The sequence below is a fragment of the Mauremys reevesii genome, linkage group 1 (assembly GCF_016161935.1).
Source record: "Mauremys reevesii isolate NIE-2019 linkage group 1, ASM1616193v1, whole genome shotgun sequence".
Classification (NCBI taxonomy): Eukaryota; Metazoa; Chordata; order Testudines; family Geoemydidae; genus Mauremys; species Mauremys reevesii.
In genome coordinates this window covers 126,653,609-126,672,181 of record NC_052623.1, presented here as the reverse complement: position 1 = coordinate 126,672,181, position 18,573 = coordinate 126,653,609, and the positions used below count along the sequence as shown (strand labels likewise).

The following is an 18,573-nucleotide window of genomic DNA, read 5'->3' as shown; positions in this document are numbered from 1 at the left end:
CACTGCCTTAAAGCAAGGCAGGGAAGGTAGTTTTCTGACCTGCTTCAAGAGGTTAGTGAGGTTAGCAGCTGCAGCATGGGAAACTTGATAGTCTCAATTCATCTTGATAAAGAAATAGGATTAAATGGGATTTTCTGAAAGGCAATGTTTATATTTAGGGGGCTTGGTTGGACATTACTCTGCTGCCCTAAAGGGTAAAATGTGTCCCTTTTGTAGACCAGGAAGAACCATCTGCTCATAAGCAAGTGCCTTCCAAGTATGTAGGCAGGGAATGAGTGCCTTCTCTTGAAAGATCTTTGACAGCTGTTAATGTATGTAACAGGGCCTAGATGCTACCAGGAGAGGCTCCATAGACAAGCAAGAGAAGGAAGGACCCATGTCAAGCTAGGGTTGGGGGAAAAATGCAAAGTCTTCCCTCCCCCCGCCCCGCCCTTCTAGCAGCTGTAAAGGGGAGTAGGGTACACAGTAGAGCGAAGACATGAGCTTGACAGACAGGCTTGTTGGGTTATGTACCATCACTTTTCTCCCTATCCACACCTCAGCCCCTGAGTACAACTGGCCAAATTGGATAAGCCTAAACTAAATGACCTTTACCTGGTCTGCGCCAACAACATCCACTTCTTCGCCTAAGTCTTCTGCTCCACCCTCAGCTGAGAAGTCTTCTGCCTTGATCACATCTTCGCTGGAATGAAAAGCCGAGCAGTTTAGTTCCTGGCCTGGAAACACACTTCCCTTCGATGGAGGTTCTACTTAGGAGGTGTTTTGCTTGCGGTGCTAAAAGGGAGGGCAGATTTTAAAGACTGCATGCACATGATACAAGTTGCTTTTAGGATTCTTGCATACAGTCTTTGGCCCAAAGTGGGGGAAGAGTTTCATTATATTCTGATAAAAATGAATTTTGATTCATGCAACTTGGCATCAAACAACCAAAAAGTGTAAAAAAAATAAAAATAAAACAAACCACCTCTGAGTGTGTCCAGTAAATCCACTTAAAGAGAGTGGGCACTGTCACCCTGAAAATTGCATTTCTGGCTGGAGTTTGTTTTTTCCCTTTTAACCTGGCAAGTGACATCTCAGATTTCTGTACCCGAGATATTACAGAGAAGATATTGCTTTATTTGTCTGTTTCCTTGGTGCACTGGATGGCACATAGAGTCTAGCCAGAAGCCTTGTTCTGTTGACTGTGTTGGGCACTTCCTCCATTATGTCATGTTCTGTGTGGAGCTCCCACACACCTGGCCTCAGACCCTGCAGGAAGGAATTCACCCGTAACACAGCAGCCAAGCTGCTGAGGCCAAAATGGTGTCTCCTTCTCCAATTCCTCTCTTAAGAGTAAAGAGGAGCTGGGGGCGGGTGGTATAGCGAAACACCCTTCTTCATTCCCAAACCCAGAGCTGGGTAGTAACTGGTACCTAGGAAGCCCCCTTTGCGCTCCACAAAGGGGTGGAGAGTGATTCAAATCTGAGGTGAGGGAGCTGGAAAGCCCCATTCTTCCCTCTGCAGTCCTTTCAATGGGACTGGGAACTATAGAAATCAGACAGGAAGCCTCCTCTTCCTTCTCCAGCTGCCTATAGGATGAGGTAAGTCTGGGTGGGTAGGGGGGAGGGTTGTTCACTCCATGTAGGTCCAAGAGGAGAACACAGAAGTTGGAAGATAGAATCGGGAAGAGTGAATGGCCCCAGACAACTGCTCTGTGGCAGCACTGAGAACACAAGGGGTTTCCCAAGGCGGGAACTGTAAGACACTGCAGCAACTACACGCAGTTTTGCAGCTCTCGTAGGGGTTTGTAAACCATTTTTCCCTCACCTATGTCTTCTGCTCAGTCCAACTGGACAAAAGAATGGCAGACATTCTTGGAGACTTGTATCTTGAGACTTTAACTTCTTTCTGCTTTTGCCTGCTGCAGCAGTGAATTCTGGAGTGCACAGGAAGTCTGGAGTCTTGTTTGTTGTCTCAGTGTGGCTGGTTTCAGGCAGGGACCCTGTAACAGACAATCATAAGAATGGCCATACTGGGTCAGACCAAAGGTCCATCTAGACCAGTATCCTGTCTACCGACAGTGGCCAATGCCAGATGCCCCAGAGGGAGTGAACCTAACAGGTAATGATCAAGTGATCTCTCTCCTGCCATCCATCTCCACCCTCTGACAAACAGAGGCTAGGGACACCATTCTTTACCCATCCTGGCTAATAGCCATTTATGGACTTAGCCACCATGAATTTATCCAGTTCTCTTTTAAATGCTGTTATAGTCCTATCCTTCACAACCTCCTCAGGTAAGGAGTTCTACAAGTTGACTGTGCACTGCGTGAGGAACTTCCTTGTATTTATTTTAAACCTGCTACCTATTAATTTCATTTGGTGACCCCTAGTTCTTGTATTATGGGAATAAGTAAATAACTTTTCCTTATCTACTTTCTCCACATCACTCATGATTTTATATCCCCCCTTAGTCTCCTCTTTTCCAAGCTGAAGAGTCCTAGCCTCTTTAATCTCACCTCATATGGGACCCATTCCAAACCCCTAATCATTTTAGTTGTCCTTCTCTGAACCTTTCCTAGTACTAGTATATCTTTTCTGAGATGAGGAGCCCACATCTGTACGCAGTATTCAAGATGTGGGAGTACCATGGATTTATGTAAGGGCAATAATATATTCTCCGTCTTAGTCTCTATCCCCTTTTTAATGATTCCTAACATCCTGTTTGCTTTTATGACTGCCTCTGCACACTGCATGGACATCTTCAAAGAACTATTCACGATGACTCCAAGATCTTTTCCTGACTCGTTGTAGCTAAATTAGCCCCCATCATATTGTATGTATAGTTGGGGTTATTTTTTCCAATGTGCATTACTTTACATTTATCCACATTAAATTTCATTTGCCATTTTGTTGCCCAATCACTTAGTTTTGTGAGATTTTTTTGAAGTTCTTCACAGTCTGTTTTGGTCTTGATACTAAACTGCTCAAGATAGTTGTCCGCAAACTTTGCCACCTCACTTTCTACCCCTTTCTCCAGATCATTTATGAATAAATTGAATAGGATTGGTTCTAGGACTGACCCTTGGGGAACACCACTAGTTACCCCTCTCCATTCTGAGAATTGACCATTTATTCCTACCCTTTGTTCCCGGTCTTTTAACCAGTTCTCAATCCATGAAAGGACCTTCCCTTTTATCTCATGACAACTTAATTTACGTAAGAGCCTTTGGTGAGGGACCTTGTCAAAGGCTTTCAATAGCACTATTCTTCATCCTCACTCTCCGAGACATTGAGAGAAGAATACTTCAAACAGCCCAAGAGAGAGGAAACAGCAGCATTCGTTACAATGGGTGCAGTCGTGGAAGCTAAAGTCATGGAGACAAAGCATTCATTTTAAAATTCCACTGTGTTGAATGACCCAGATAAAATCTAAACAAAAATAATGGCCAGATCAGTGTCTGATTTTGCACAGCGTGCATGAGACCTCCAGCTTAGATTTTGGCCCTGACTCTTCCTCTCCACACCAGTGGGCACTGTCAGTGCTGCACAAACTGTGCATGTAGCCCCTCTGGAAAGGCAGACCACCTTTTTGACATGCTGCTGCAACACCCGATGTCCCCATAGATACTGGGCTCTGAAGTGAGTCCCATCAACTCCTCAGATGAAGGAAGGTGTGCAAAGCACAGCCCTGAGAATGGCTGTAAGCCAGAAAGGAGGAATTAAAGGATGCTCTGGAGAGGATTCCCTTTGTTTCTCCTAACAGAATACATCCCAAAAATGGCAACACTAAGAATCTATCCTTAGCACTTCTATAAATAACTTTTCATTATCATAGGGCTTCATAAAATGTATCTAATCCTCACAATACCACTGTGTGGAGTCAAGTAATAATATCCCCATGTAGACGTGGAGAAACTGATGCAGGGAGGTTAAGTGACTGGCTCAAGGCTACAGAAGGCGTGAATGACAGCAGGGACTAGAACAGAACGCGAGAGTTTCTGGCTCCCATGTCTTGGAGCCAGATCACAGGACCAAGCCCCTCTCTAGTGAATGACGGGGAAAAAACACAACTCTGAAGGGAAAAATATAGGGTTTAGAATGGCAAGTCTACAACAGCCCATGCACCGCAGTATATTAATGCGATATGTTAAGAAATCCATTTTTACTGAGGACACAACCAATCAGATTTAACAAGCTGGTGGAACTTTCATACCATTCGACAGTTTTCTTTTAAAAGAAGATGTCTTAGATCTGCTTGTGGGTGACCATTCTCTTAAACTGCTGATAACAGAATTCTCTTCATCTTCATTTGCCAGCAAAGAGTTCCTGTACCAAACCAAGGGGTACCATTCATCTCCTCTGCAAGATGCTGGCTCTGTTATATACCTTTGCAGGTAACTGTACCTGGAGAAAAATGAGAAGTATAAGAAAAATCAAGTCTCTTCTGTAGCTATCTAGGCTAGGCTAGCCCTTCCTACACTTGTGCAACCCCCAAGGAGATTACCTAGATTCCTGGAGCTGTGTCTGCTGGCAGCTCAGGGAGGGGGAGCCAAGGCAAATTCAGAGTATGCCCAGCAACCAATAGGGAGTGAGATGCCCCTCCCAGGGAGTTCAGGAAAAAGGAGAAGTCATTTTGGAGTCAGTCTGGAGCCAACCAGGGTAAGGGCAGGACTGGCTGTGTGGGGAGCTGGGGAGTCCCAGGCCTGCATGCAGGGTTCCCCCTGAGAACTGGCCTCTAGGGACCTGACAGTAGATCCCACAGCTGGGTCTAACCTTCCCCACTGATGATTCCCAATTTGTAACATTTGCTGGGAAATTTTCCCCAGCCAGGCTGACTTCACCCTCCAGCTCCCTAGGGGAGACCAATCACCACCTGGTCAGCTCTGCTCTGGCTGCTAGTCCAGGGAAGCTGCCTGTTGAGTGTGTGACTGGAGACTGGGCTAGGAGGCTACAGTTTGGATGTTAGTGTAGTTGTATAACCTACACCTTGAGCCCTGCACCCCTTTGTGGTGAGGGGAAATCCTGGGACTGACGCAGCCTGATTCCTGCCTGAGGAGGATCCCTGCCAGCAGACTGCAGCCCCTGTGCAGTGACTGAGTCATCCAATGTCATCTTCGAACCTGAGGATCATTCATGGAGTTTGTGAGTGCACCAGCTTTTAGTTAGCTAGTCAGGAAATTTGTTTTGGGGACCCCGACCTCCTACTCCCTGAACTGTGACCTCAAGCCAGGGAGTAAGGGTTTGAGGATTTTATAACCTGCTACATATTACACCTCTGGAGGGATTTACCACCTCCTCCCACTTGTGAGTCCTTTGGGCTGTACTGAACCCAGTCAGCCACACTGCTACACCTCTGCAGAGAATTGTATAGGTCATCAAGGGCCCCAGCAAAGTACGCGTACCAGCAGGACACTAATTTTACATTTGCTACATCAAGTCACGGGTATTTTCAATGTGGGCATCGGTGACCCTAAAAACAGTGTTTCACCCTGTTATGTTGTATTTGTCTCCTGTTTAATATAATGATTGTGTTAAATATATTTTTGTGTGTTTGTGTTATTTCTTGGAAGTCTCCAACTATCTGGCGAGCAAGTGGGGATTATTCTGTCGTTAGGATTTTCCGCCCAAGCTGCCCTGGTGAGCCTGCCAGGAAGGAGCGAGGGGGGTGGAGGCACCGCCAAATAATTTCACAGGAAAAAAGAAAAGATTCACCCTGCTGAGTGGGTGGGGGGATCCAAAAGAACCCAGACCTGTCTATCAAAACCTGTAAGCAGATTGGCATTAAAGGAGGTAACCAGGTGGAGAGGGGTGCTACACTCAGGGCCAGCTCCAGGCACCAGCACAGCAAGCAGGTGCTTGGGGCGGCCAACAGAAAGGGGCGGCACATCCGGCTCTTTGGTGGCAATTTGGCAGCGGGTCCCTCAGTCCCTCTTGGAGGGAAGGACCTGCTGCCGAATTGCCGCCAAAGAATGAAGCAGCGGCGGTTGAGCTCCCACCAAAATGCCACTGATCGAGGGGGTTTTCTGTTTTTTCCCGCCGCTTGGGGCAGCACAACGCTGGAGCTGGCCCTGGCTACACTTGGGTTTGTTTTGCTCTGCCCTGCAATTGGGGAGGCAGAACCAGATCCATCAAGCAACGGAAAGAGGGAGGGCCTGGCTCCCCCTTCCGGGAAAACAAATCAGTGCAAGTGCTTCCGAAGCTGAAAGATTGATCAGAACTTTACAAACAACTTTTGATTCCCAATAATTAAAGAGCCACATCCATCTTTTAGTACAATTGCCTACACTCTAGCACAGGGAGAGTAACTGCTTATTGCTGCTGCCAGGAAGCAATTTACTGGATTGTTCTCTTGCAAGATAACCTCTCCCCAGCAACTGAAAGGTCTAGTCCTGCCTCCTCAACGGCAGAGTGGAGGGAAACCCAAAGAGGCATTCCCTTTGATTTATCAGCAAAACAAAATGTTGCATCAGAACTCAGAATTGGGGGGGGGGAGCTCGATCCCTTCAAGCTACAGCTCATCACTTCCAATCCACCCAGCCTTGTGTGACGTTATGAGTCTGATCTAATATCTCATTGAAGGATGACAGGGCCAGAAAGAGTTAATTAACTCACAGACTGACTTGAACCATGGCCAAACTTTAGAGACTTGTTAGGAAAATATGTAAATGAATAGAGCTTTGAAATGCAAGCCTGCATTGTTAGAGGTAGAAGGGAAGATGTTTGCTCAGGACTTGTGATGTAAGCAAATAAGTCTTGTCTATACCATGGCTTTAATTCAAAGATCAAAAAGAAATATTAACATTTAGGAAGATACTTGAGTGAAATAGTATTATTGTCTGTGTCTCTTTGAAGGTTGTGGTAACTTGTATCTGAACTGTTTAATGGATAAATTATCCTGTGCTAATTGCCAGGATGTTTGGGAGAAAAAAAATTAAGCCTATTGTTTTCTCAAGCCAAAAGGCTGCTGGAAATGTATAAGAACCCTGAAACATGATCCTACTTCATCTCAGATCTGCTTTGAGTTTCAAGAAGGGGAAACCTTAAGCCATAATGATTGAGATCCCCAGTCATTGACTGGAGTCACCCTGAATATGGACATTGGACTATAACCTATGGACTATTTCAAAAGGACTTTCGGAAACTACAAGCTCATCTCTACTGTGTATCTGAACCTCAAGAATTGAATTCACGTCTGTATGTATACTGATCTTTTAACCAACACACTCTCTCTTTTCTAATAAATTTTAGCTTAGTTAATAAGAATTGACTAAGTGCATATTTTGGGTAAGATCTACGTTATAATTGGACCTGAGTATGTGGCTGATCCTTTGGGATTGGAAGAACCTTTTCTTTTATATGAGGAGATGATAGGATTTTCAGTAATCAGCATCATATCTGACGTGTGTGTCTGGACAGAGGTCTAAGGCTGGGCACTTTACAGAAACTGTGGTGTTTGAACTTCTAAGTAACCTGTGAGGTACTGTAGAAGCTGTTCTGTGCTGGCTGGTAAATCTAAGCATTGGAATAACCACCAGCTTCTGGGGTTTGTCTGCCCCATTTTGTTTGCAGTTCACCCTAATTGAGTGACCTCAGCTCCCACGGGCAGCACCGTCACACCTTGTTAAACCAGATCTCACCTTAGAACACACACACACTGAACATTTTATAAATTTTAATATAAGTAATTATATAATAATTATATTAATAATTATAATTTTATATTGTTATTACTACTCTAATTCAGAAGGCAGCCTGGAAAATATCAGAGCTTTCATCAAAACAAGAAAAAGACAGTTCTGGGAGGACAACTCATATGATTAGAGTCATGCATCCTGGAGGCAATGGAGACTCAACATGCTGATTATGTAATATGTTGGTTTCAAACAAGTGTGTATTGTAATTAATATTTTAGGGTCTAATTCAACTCCCATTGATGTCAATGGAAACACTCCTATTTTCAGGGATCAAGACCTTAGCACTGTTTTTTATGTAATAAATTATTTCTAGGTATATTTTGTGGCAAACACCAACTGACAAGTAAAATATTTTACCACTAAACTCCATATACTTAGAAAGGAGTATAGCCAACATGTTCTAACAAATGTCCTTATTCTCTATATCATGCATTATAGGTGCATTCACAAATGTTATGCAGGTCTGTACACCAGTCCTGTGCCTGATTAATAATAAAAATGAAAATAACCAGATGTTTATTTTCAAAAGTTCATGTTGACTTAAAACATTCCATCCTGTAATTTATGGTGCAACTAAACCTAAATATTTCTAAAAGGAAATATAATCTCCAGATCTTGCAAGGCATTTTGAGCCTCCCAGAATAGAAACTGTTACTTTACAAACATGGCTTGAATGTAGAGTTGTAGATAAAATTGCAATTTTCCCCTCCTTACGAACTTTATTGTTTTTCATTTATTTCCAACATAGGTGGGCAAGTCAGACAGCTGAAGGTAAATTCTAGGAATGTTTCTTGCTTGGTTCCTCACAAGAGTGGTCAAAAGATGAGCAAACCAGTAGTAGGGATATTCCTGCGTCTTGGAATATACCCACTGGAAAAAAAATTAGACACAACCTTGGAAAATCATCATGAAAATTTAGCAGCCTGTCCATCCTGCTGATGAAATATATTTTCCTTTATCATTTAAAAAAAAGTTACTCTCCTAATACAAATTGGGAAATGGATTAACAGGAATCCACCTGGGGGTGGGAAAGATCACCACATGGAAGACAACAATTGCTTAAACCAAGTCCACATTGTGATGGTGGAGTTAAACAGAAGTTTGTGGAAGGTTCAATCTAGCGGTACACACAAGAGATTCTAGCTAGCAAAAATAGAAAGGGTAATTACTACTAATTATAGACTGATCTAAATCACACAATCAGAGGTCAGAAAAGGGAATCTGCACACTGCACATTGCATTTTTATATCTTATTCATTTCTCGATATGCATTCTATGTGTAACTGAATCCTGAATACATTCTGTTTGTCACGGACTAAGAGTAGCATGAGGTTAAACATCTTACCACTCAATCTTTGGCATACATGAGTCATTTGAAAGCTCTCCATGAAAGATCAGTTCTAATTGAACCCAGGCTGATGCTATAACCAGTAAACTTAAGAATCCAGTAGTGAGCAAGTTACACAGGGCATGGCAGGATGCAGGCAGCATGCTTTTTTTCCTACTTTCTGCCTGGTTTCTTCTCTGTCATGAAACTTTATCTATTGGCACTATTGTAAATTGCCCAGAAATTCACCATCGTTTATTCATATTTAACCATAAGCATCCAAGTCTTAGGGTACGTCCAGACTACCTGCCGAATCGGCGGGTAGCGATCGATTTTGCGGGGATCGATATATCGCGTCTCATCTAGACGCGATATATCGATCCCCGAACGCGCTCCCGTCGACTCCGGAACTCCACCGGAGCGAGTGGCGGTAGCGGAGTCGACAACGTCGATCCCGAGCGGTGAGGACGGGAGGTAAGTTGGGATAAGATACTTCGACTTCAGCTACAGTATTCCCGTAGCTGAAGTTGCGTATCTTACCTCGACACTGCCCCCCAGTGTGGACCAGGCCTTACAAGATACTCGCTTCTTTGAAAGTGCAAGAGAGGTTTCTTTTATTTTTACTGATTTTACAAGTCAGATGCATAAAAAACTGCAGCTGCAGAAGTCAAAGTTGGAGTTCCACTGACTAAGGGACAAAAAGGAGGAAGGAGCTCCTGCGGTACCAGAGATAGAGAAGAGCAGAGACTGAGGAAGCAGAGTCTACGGGTTTGTCTACACTTAAAACGCTGCAACAGTGCTGCTGTAGCATTTAGTGAAGAGATTACCTATGTCGACGGGAGAGTTTCTCCCGTGTAGGTACTCCACCTCCCGAAAGGAGAGATGCCCTCTTGTCAACATAGCGCTGTTTACACTGGGGTTAGATCAGTCCAACTATGTTGCTCAGGGGTGTTCTGAATGGATTTTCCACACCCCTGAACGACGTAGTTATACAGACATAAGTTGATAGTGTATACCAAGCCTAATGGACACAATCATGTTCCTCTGTACTACGATACAAAATAGCCAGAGCCACAAGAATAAATGGCCTAGTGTTATATTATTATTTTTTAATATTTACTTTACAATAGCATCCAGAGGTGCCAATCAGAACCAGAATCCCACGCTGTCAGGGACTCTACAAAGATACACCGAGACATTGTTCCTGCAGTGAAGAGCTCCATGCGACACATTTTGTACCAGAATCCTCAGAGAAGCTAGTCTGCCCCAGTCATATGGATTGTGGTTTTGGCTTCTTCCATTCCATTGTCACAGTATTAGCTCGATCGCAACCTCTTCTGCTTTGCTCGAGTACAGAACTGAAAATAACACTTGAGACCACCCTTAAAAAAATGTTCTATTTGCCTGCCAGCAAATGTACCTCCTTCCCTCATACATAATGTTAACACCATTTTCCCTCAGGGCCTTTTGTTTTTTATTCAGTTGTAATTATGGCTAAAAACTAGATTGGGTATGTAGATGCATGACCCCAAAAAACTGCTAGCATAGACTGAAATAGAGAAGAAATCAAAACTGAAAAAGTGTCCAATCATCCACACTTCTGATGGGAAACCAAACAGATTTCCAAAGTCGACCAGACAGAGAAGTGCTTGAGCAATTCTTCCAACAAGGCAGATCAAGCGATCCATTATACAAAGATACACTGTACAAAAACTATCATCTAAGTTCACTTGTCTGACAATAAGCAATGAAGGTAACTTACACTAATCTTTTGTCAGGCTTCAGTAGCTTATTGGAGAATTCACTGATGATTAACAGAAAGTTTAAATTTGGAGGCAGGCATTTCCCTTCCACTCCAGCAGCTCCTTGAAAGGCAAATTCAATCCCTTCTCTATTAGAGGAGAAAAAATAAGAGAGACAAGGTAATTTCACAGAGAAAACAAACAAAGGCAATGCCATGGACCATATATGGTTATGTGGCACATACTTGTGTATCATGGCTACTGATTCTCTGGATTTCACCTGATCCCAGCCAAATGTCAGTGAAAAGCGACGAGCAAGTTCTTTAATGTTCGTGAAAGAAGAATCCATGCTGTTGGTACTACCATGGGTTTCTGTATGTTTCTGAAACAGCTGCAAAACCACAAACACCAACATGTAAACTTCCAGGCAACAAAAGCACAACAAGAACACATCAGCCATACAATACTTACCTGGTGTAGAGAGAAGCTTTGCAAAGGAAACGGACAAGCGCAAAACACACTCACTTGGAACAAACCTCAGAGGTCTGAGCACTGCACAGGGAAATATCTGCAAAGGATGTCACTCTGTTTAGCAGGTCGGATGCCCTCCCTACACCCATAGGCCTCTAGTCCTGCAAAGTGATGAGTGCCTTCAATTCCCACTGAGATCAGTGGATCTGGTCAGAGGGCTTAATCTCACCCTGACGGTTAGAGAAAATCAGCATAGATACACAGCGGCTAGTTTTGAAAGAGAGGCAGCAATGCTTGCCCATGTAGTTGAGCGCAGGACTGAGCCAACAGAGAGATGCAGACTTTATTACTAATTTTTTTTCTAATAGAACATGTAGGTAGTTTGTTCCCTTCAACCTGCAAATTTTGAAGGTCAACGAAAGACCAACCTGGGCCAGTTGTCTATGTGATATGTAACAGGCTTTCTGACTATGTGGGCAGAATATATGTGGCCAAATGCAGCTCACCCTCACTTTATCTCGTATTTCAGGGGTTGGGTCGTGGAGTCAGCAGAGCTCATGTATCAGCCACTCTAGGAGGAGTCTGTTCTGCAACTTAAGAGTATGACATGGATGCTGGGAGAACAGATGTCCATGAGGAAACCAGGCTAGAGCAGTTTCTAAAACAGATTATCAGGCTCGATGCTGCTATAGCAAAGTTGGTGTAACTAGAGGAGCAGGGGGCATCATCATGTGTGTCCAATTTCTTCAATAAACATCTAATTTAAATTCTCTAGTCAAGCATGGAAACATTGGGGGCCAGATCCCAGAAGGCACTGCCCACCTCTGGAGAAATGCCAACCACCACCAATTTCAGTGGGAATTGAGGCTACTCAGCACCATGTAGACGGAGGCCCTTAATATGAGTCTTGCAACACAAGACATTTGCCATAGTCCATGAATATTAACAATCCTAAAAGATCAGGTATTTGGCAAAAAAAAATTACATTTTTACTCTTAAGCCAAAGGGCTCAAAAGGTGCTTTGACAATGAAAAGCTCTTACATGAATTCAAGAAAGTGACTTTTTCACTACCTATTTAAATTAGTTTGAATAACTATGTCAAGGTACATGGAAAAGTATAGTGTGGGGATGGCTTTCATTAGAGTCCCTTTCCTTCTGCATTACTCTTACCTGCTGCAGACAGAGAATCAACGTCCTGGCACTCTGGATTTTGTTGTTATGCCTCATCCTGCTCAGGGTTTCTTTAATTATATCTCCAAAATCATTGTAAGTCTATTAGTGCAAAAAATACGTAAGAGAAACATCACTACCTTACTACAGCTTTATGAATACACAATACCTGGGGGTACACACCTGATACACAGGAAAAACAGAGACTGCTAAGAAAAACTGAACAATTCATAAAATATTCCAGATCCTAGGTATCTTGCTAAAAGGAACTTTTAGTACATGTTTTCACAAGGATAATTTTATTTATGCTCCTTTGTAAAATACTGTGAGATCTATGGATGAAAAATAGTTAAGTATTGTTCTGACAGGAGGACTGAATTTGTGAGTTGGAAACAGAATATGGAGCTTTTCACCTAACCAATGATTCACACCCACCCCTGGCCACATGGAGACCAAGTGTCATCACCAGCTGATGGCTGTTGAAACCACTCATTTCACTCAAGTTTAGAGTGATCCTAGTGACCAAGTGTCACTGTCACAAATGGCACCTCTCTGGCAGTCTGTACAGAAGCCAATGAGTTAATGAACAGGGAACTAAATTACCCTGTCTCTTAGTAAACATTCATTCTACTCTGAGGTACATTAGCAGAGCACTGGGGAGACGCCTGCACTGCTACTGTTCATTTCTGCAACCATTTTGTGCATAAACAGATGACTCTGGCCTCTAAAGTTGCTAATCCAGCACCTTCCACAAGCACTAGAGGAGTAAATGCATTTTCAAGGCTAAGTGTTACCTTCATATAGTGCTTATAGATCTCAGCAGCCGCAGACATCTCCACCACGGTAAACACGATTAGCTTGCAATAGACTGCAAGAAGACTCCGCCTCCTGTGCAAATCATTCAATTTGTAGCTCTCCTTTTCCCTCTCCTCCTCTTCTGTCAAGTCTAGGGAAATAAGCATGCTAAGGCTTTGTTCTAACATTTTACTCAATGTACTTTATTTTTAAGGCCAACTTTAGCCTGAACAACACAAACTCAGCTGTTCAGTCAACTCTCTAAATAACAGACAGTATCCTTTCCAAAGGATATAGGTTTATTTCCATTTCAAAGCTCACAGCTGATGACAGTGCAAGCTACTTATTTGCATATCCTTTCTATTCTGATCTTTGTAGGGATTTCATATTTCCACCAGTCAGAATCTCCCTGTAAGATCCTGGCTATAGGATCTGGACAGGACCAAAACACGGAACACAGAACAAAAACCAAACACACATGACAGAAAAAGACCAGCGAACCATATTAACATCTTTTCCTTAAAATAAATCAATGCCAGCGCCCAGCACTCAATGCATGAGTAACTCCACATAAACAAACCAGTATGCACAGCCTGTGAGAAAAGAATTCAGTTGCAAGTTTCCAAGTGGTTATCAACACTGACATTTGACATTTACTTAGCGTGTAAACTCTCTAGGGCAGGTCATTTTGTTCTTTGCAAGTAGAGTGCCCAACACAATGGGGTTCTGGTCCATAACTGGGGGCCCCAGGATTACTTCAGTACAAATAATAATAAATTTGGGAACCAATTGCTTTTGCATTTTTTGCCAGCCTGGTTGCTGGAGGTGCTTGGAGAGAGATACCTGCAGAAGGAAAGCCTGGGAGGGTTAGACTCTTGCCTGGAGTGAATTCTCCCTCCTTGCTGCCAGAAAGCTTCCCTGATCTCTGGCCTAGGAATCCCACATGACCTGTTTCTGCCTCTCAAACCCAGCCTTTGGCCTAGGAACCAATGAGAGGCAGGTAGGCTGACCAGGAGTAAATGACTGCCAGGGTCAGAACTGACATTGGGCAGCTGCCAAATAACACAGGCAGATGGGCTCATGGGAGAGAAAAGACAAGGAATCGCTCCTGGACGAAGGAGTTTGTTGAGTTTATTGTAGGGGAGACAGTAAGACAGTGAGTTTGGAGGGGGAAGTTGGGACCCTTTGTTGGGAGGACTGAGGAATTGAAAATATGTTTCTCCTCATGTTCAATTCCTCAGAGCAAGTTACTGGATGAGTATCATAGAACTGTAGGCCTGGAAGGGACCTCAAAAGGTCAGCTAGTCCAGCCCTCTGCACTGAGGCAGACCAAGTAAACCTAGACCATCCCTGAGAGGTGTTTGTCTAACCTGTTCCTAAAAACCTCCAATAAGGGGGTTCCACAACCTCCCTTAGAAGCCTATTCCAGACCTTAACTACCCTTATAGTTAGGAAGATTTTCCTATTATCTAACCTAAATCTACCTTGCTGCAGATTAAGCCAATTACTTCTTGTCCTACCTTCATGGAGAACAATTGATCACAGGCCTCTTTTTAACAGCCCTTAACATATCTGAAGACTGTTATCAGGTCCCCCCTCAGTCTTCTTTTCTCAAGACTAAACATGCCCCGTTTTTTCAACCTTTCCTCAGAGGTCAGGATGTCTAAACCTTTCATCATTTTTGTTGCTCTCCTCTGGACTCTCTCCAGTTTGTCCACATGTTTCTTAAAGTGTGGTGCCCAAAGCTGGACGCAGTACTCCAGCTGAGGCCTCCCCAGTGCCGAGCAAAGCGGGACAGTTACCTCCTATGTCTTAGGTACAACACTCCTGTTAATACACCTCGGAATGATATTAGCCTTTTTCACAACTCTTACTCAATTTGTGATCCACTATCATCAGTGACCAGGGCGTGGGTGGGCATGCTTAGTGGTCCAACCAGGAGTCTGGCCTAATGGTTAGAACAGTTGTCGGTGCCTAGGGTCAGAGGTCAGACACCACAGTAAGAAATCGGATCAGAGGAGTTAGAACCGGGTTACCTGGAGTGAGGCAAGGCTGGGTCCAAGGCAGGGTCCCAGGCAAAAGCAGGGCTGGAATAATATAAGGCTGCGAACAAGGCAGGAGCAGGACTGAAATCAAGATGGGAGCAGGAGCTATATATAGCAGTTGTGGGCAAATGGTTTGAGCAGCCACTGAACTGTGGCTTAAGAGCTCGTCTGCTGACCCTTCCAACTGATCAAGTGGTGTAGCCAACAAGGCAGCCTACGACAGGCCAGCTGCATTCAGTACAGTGCCCAGAGACTGGCCCTGTTGCAGGCCCCAATGCCTGATCCACTATAACCCCCAGATCCTTTTCAGCAGTACTACAACCTAGCCATTTATAACCCATTTCGTAGTTGTGCATTTGATTTTTCCTTCCTAAGCGAATTTAATCTTGTTGATTTCTGACCAATTCTCCAATTTGTCAAGGTCCTATCGCCGCATTCTTGGTGCCATAAAGAATTAGCAGCATCTTTTCAAAACCATTCACAACACAACCGAATATTTGCATTACTGTTCTAAATCTGTTTGAAAATGATAGAAGAGCAGCAAATACCATAATATTTTCTGCAAAATCAAACTCACTCGAATAATATATACTAACCCCTAGTTTGATGGCTTGGAACTATTATACATCAACTGATCCACAGTTCCTCACCTAAAATCCCTCCAGGAGCATGGTTAACAGAATAATTCTAAGCCATTAAAATCTATCTCAGGGTTTTACAGTGCTACCTATTAATGTACTATGTACCTCAGCCCCTTCCATATAAAAATCAATTAGCAATACCTCCTCTGGTAAAGCCACAGCAGACATAAACCTGTGTATACTAAATGATTCATTTTGTTTGTATTTATATGCTACAGCTCTATTTGTAAAGAAATAAAAAAAATTAGCAGCCCCTCAGCCTGGCAATGTCAAATGCTGCAGATGAATGACATCAGAAAATGTTAGTTTACTTCCTTGCTGAGGAGAGTGGCTGACCTTTGATTTCTTCTTTGTCCTCTGTGAAAACATGATCCTGGATAAACAAGAGCATTTTTGACTGAAGAGATGCGCTGGGAAGGACTCCTACAGCTTCATCGTCACGTGAAGATTGGTGACTCACAATCATCAGTAAATCACAGAGTATCATGAAGGCCTGTAACATACACACATGCCAAACAAGGATTTAGGAATTTGGGGAAAAGCTGTCAGAACAATGAGATTTTTTCATCTCCGTTATCAACTATTATTTCTACAAGACCAAAGTTACATTCTCAGCAATTAAACCCATTTTTTCAGGCATTTATAAACAAACGAGAGCCGTAAATACACTCATAACAATGGTGAGTGTAGTGACTGTTAAAAGAACTGCAAATGCAAACAGGAAAATTCAATTCACTTCAATAATATGTGCTGAAAGTGCCCTGCCAACGTCCCAAGTTAGAAGGAGCCTTCACAGCACATCAGCAACATAAAGAGCAACCTTTTGTTTCCTCTGCCACCACCCATTTAAGGTTCCTTGAGTCACAGATTGCCAACTCCCAATCAGGGTGACACCACAGCACATACCATGCTGTGACCTCAGTTTATATAATTAGGTTAATACATTTAGTCTTCAAATCACCTGACAAATATTAATCCATCCCAACAACACCTCTTCAAGGTAAATTTTGTTATCTCCGCTTTACAGATGGAAAGACTGAGGGAGTCAATGGCAGAACTGCAATTAGAACTCAGGAGTTCCTAGCATCCAGTCCTGTGCTCAAACCTCTAGACATCATCTGTTTCTTCCCTCCTCAGTGCCAGAGACCTACATTGTAGCCCAGAGGCTGGGAAAGTTGTGGGGGGAGGAGGAAAGTAATATTACATTGTGCATTTTAGTAGTCTTATCATTATTTTACATGTAAAAGTTAAGAATATTTTGCAAACCCTTACAATATATTTTATTAATGAAGAGCTGGCTACATCCGCTCAAGGATTTTACTAGTGGTAGCATTTAGCACAAGTTATTGTTGAGGAGAAAAAAATCTTATTTACATTTTCAGTTCAGTTTTAATTAACACTGCAACTCAGACTTAGCCCCCAGTCCTGCAACTGGCTCCATGCAGATGCATTCCAGTCCTTGGACAGCACGCCGTGGTAGTTCAGTGCTCTCATTAACAAGGACACCACTTATTTTAAAATAAGACTTTTGGAAAGCAAACTAAATGAAGAAAAGGAGTTAAAGGAGGAGTGAGCAAAACACACCATTAAACAAACAAGCCCCTACAGAGCCACTGACCTTTTCACTTAAATCTTGATCTTTATGGCTGAGGTAACATGCACAAATCTGGCAGAAAAATCTCAACTCTCTGTTCAATGCCAAAAGAGTCTCCTAAAAATTTATGAAGGAAAAAAAACAAAGATTAGAGAAATGATGGGCATGGACACCTAGCCAAGGACAGGAGTAGAGCACCAAGACATGTATATCTATTGAATCAGTCTCTAAATGGTTAGCACCCTTCTGAAACATCAAAAGATGCCAGTTCCATGTCAGTATCTTCTATATACAGGGATACAAAAGAGGAAGAGGACAGACTGAAGAAAGCAGCAATACTCAGTGTAACCAGAAATCTCTATATAGAGAAACTACACCGTTGTTTTTATTTGCATATGGATCAAAATGTAGGAGAGTTCTCATTCTTGTAATTTAAAACGAAAACACCCTATGAAATGGTTAGCATGCTTTTGGTGCTGTGTAAATAATAATTATAACAGAAAAGTGATGGTCAGATTGCCTAACACTTTCCCTGGGCATTCTTCATGCATACCATAGTGCACTAAACACAAACAAATATATGTAAAGACTGAATTCTAAGGGTTTTCATTGAATATTGTATTTTCACTGTTTTTTGTTTAGCAAGCAATCCTTGTCTCCACCATATGTCAGGATTCAGAAGCACAGAACTTTGCACTGAACACAGATGAGCACTTATTTAATTTAATTATGCCCTTACGGAGATTTTAAAAAGTCTCCAATATTAAAACTCAGGAGAGATAAATGCCTAATCCTACTTTGGTTTCTCCAACAAAATGTTCACAGCATCATTTCGGGAAAGCTTGTCTCTCCCAGGCATCAAAGGACAGCAAGTGAATGTGAACCTTTAAAGTGCACCACTTGGTTTCAGAATTATTTGCACTGGCCAACCTTGGAAGATGACCTCTCCACAACTGAAGCTAGCTGCCATAAGAGAGCAAAGTATGTGCACTGTAGAGCTGGTAGGATCATCTGCAAATAAAAGTACATATCTTTTAATAATGTGAAAGGCTTTGTAGTGAAAGCAAAGAATCAACATCTCATATTCTGTATGCTGCTTGTACAAGTATTTC

The 18,573-nt window shown here is 42.8% G+C and overlaps 1 protein-coding gene across 11 annotated transcripts in view; it reads right to left on the bottom strand.

Moving 5' to 3' along the window:
• LOC120399924 (cohesin subunit SA-2-like) overlaps positions 1–18,573 on the bottom strand; it is a 96,144-nt gene that overhangs the window by 10,244 nt on the left and 67,327 nt on the right. For 7 of the 11 annotated variants that reach the window (XM_039528165.1, XM_039528215.1, XM_039528188.1 and 4 more), the window contains 10 exons: positions 18,392–18,472; positions 17,486–17,578; positions 16,204–16,360; positions 13,181–13,332; positions 12,387–12,488; positions 10,990–11,135; positions 10,765–10,893; positions 4,195–4,385; positions 1,807–1,981; positions 595–682 (listed from right to left, as the gene is read on the bottom strand). In XM_039528165.1, coding sequence (XP_039384099.1) covers positions 595–682; positions 1,807–1,981; positions 4,195–4,385; positions 10,765–10,893; positions 10,990–11,135; positions 12,387–12,488; positions 13,181–13,332; positions 16,204–16,360; positions 17,486–17,578; positions 18,392–18,472 — 1,314 coding nt within the window. Of the gene's footprint in view, positions 1–594; positions 683–713; positions 775–1,806; positions 1,982–4,194; positions 4,386–7,855; positions 8,546–9,704; positions 10,894–10,989; positions 11,136–12,386; positions 12,489–13,180; positions 13,333–16,203; positions 16,361–17,485; positions 17,579–18,391; positions 18,473–18,573 lie in introns of those variants that run through there. The other 4 variants (XR_005595413.1, XM_039528229.1, XM_039528233.1 and 1 more) reach the window with 4 other exon arrangements.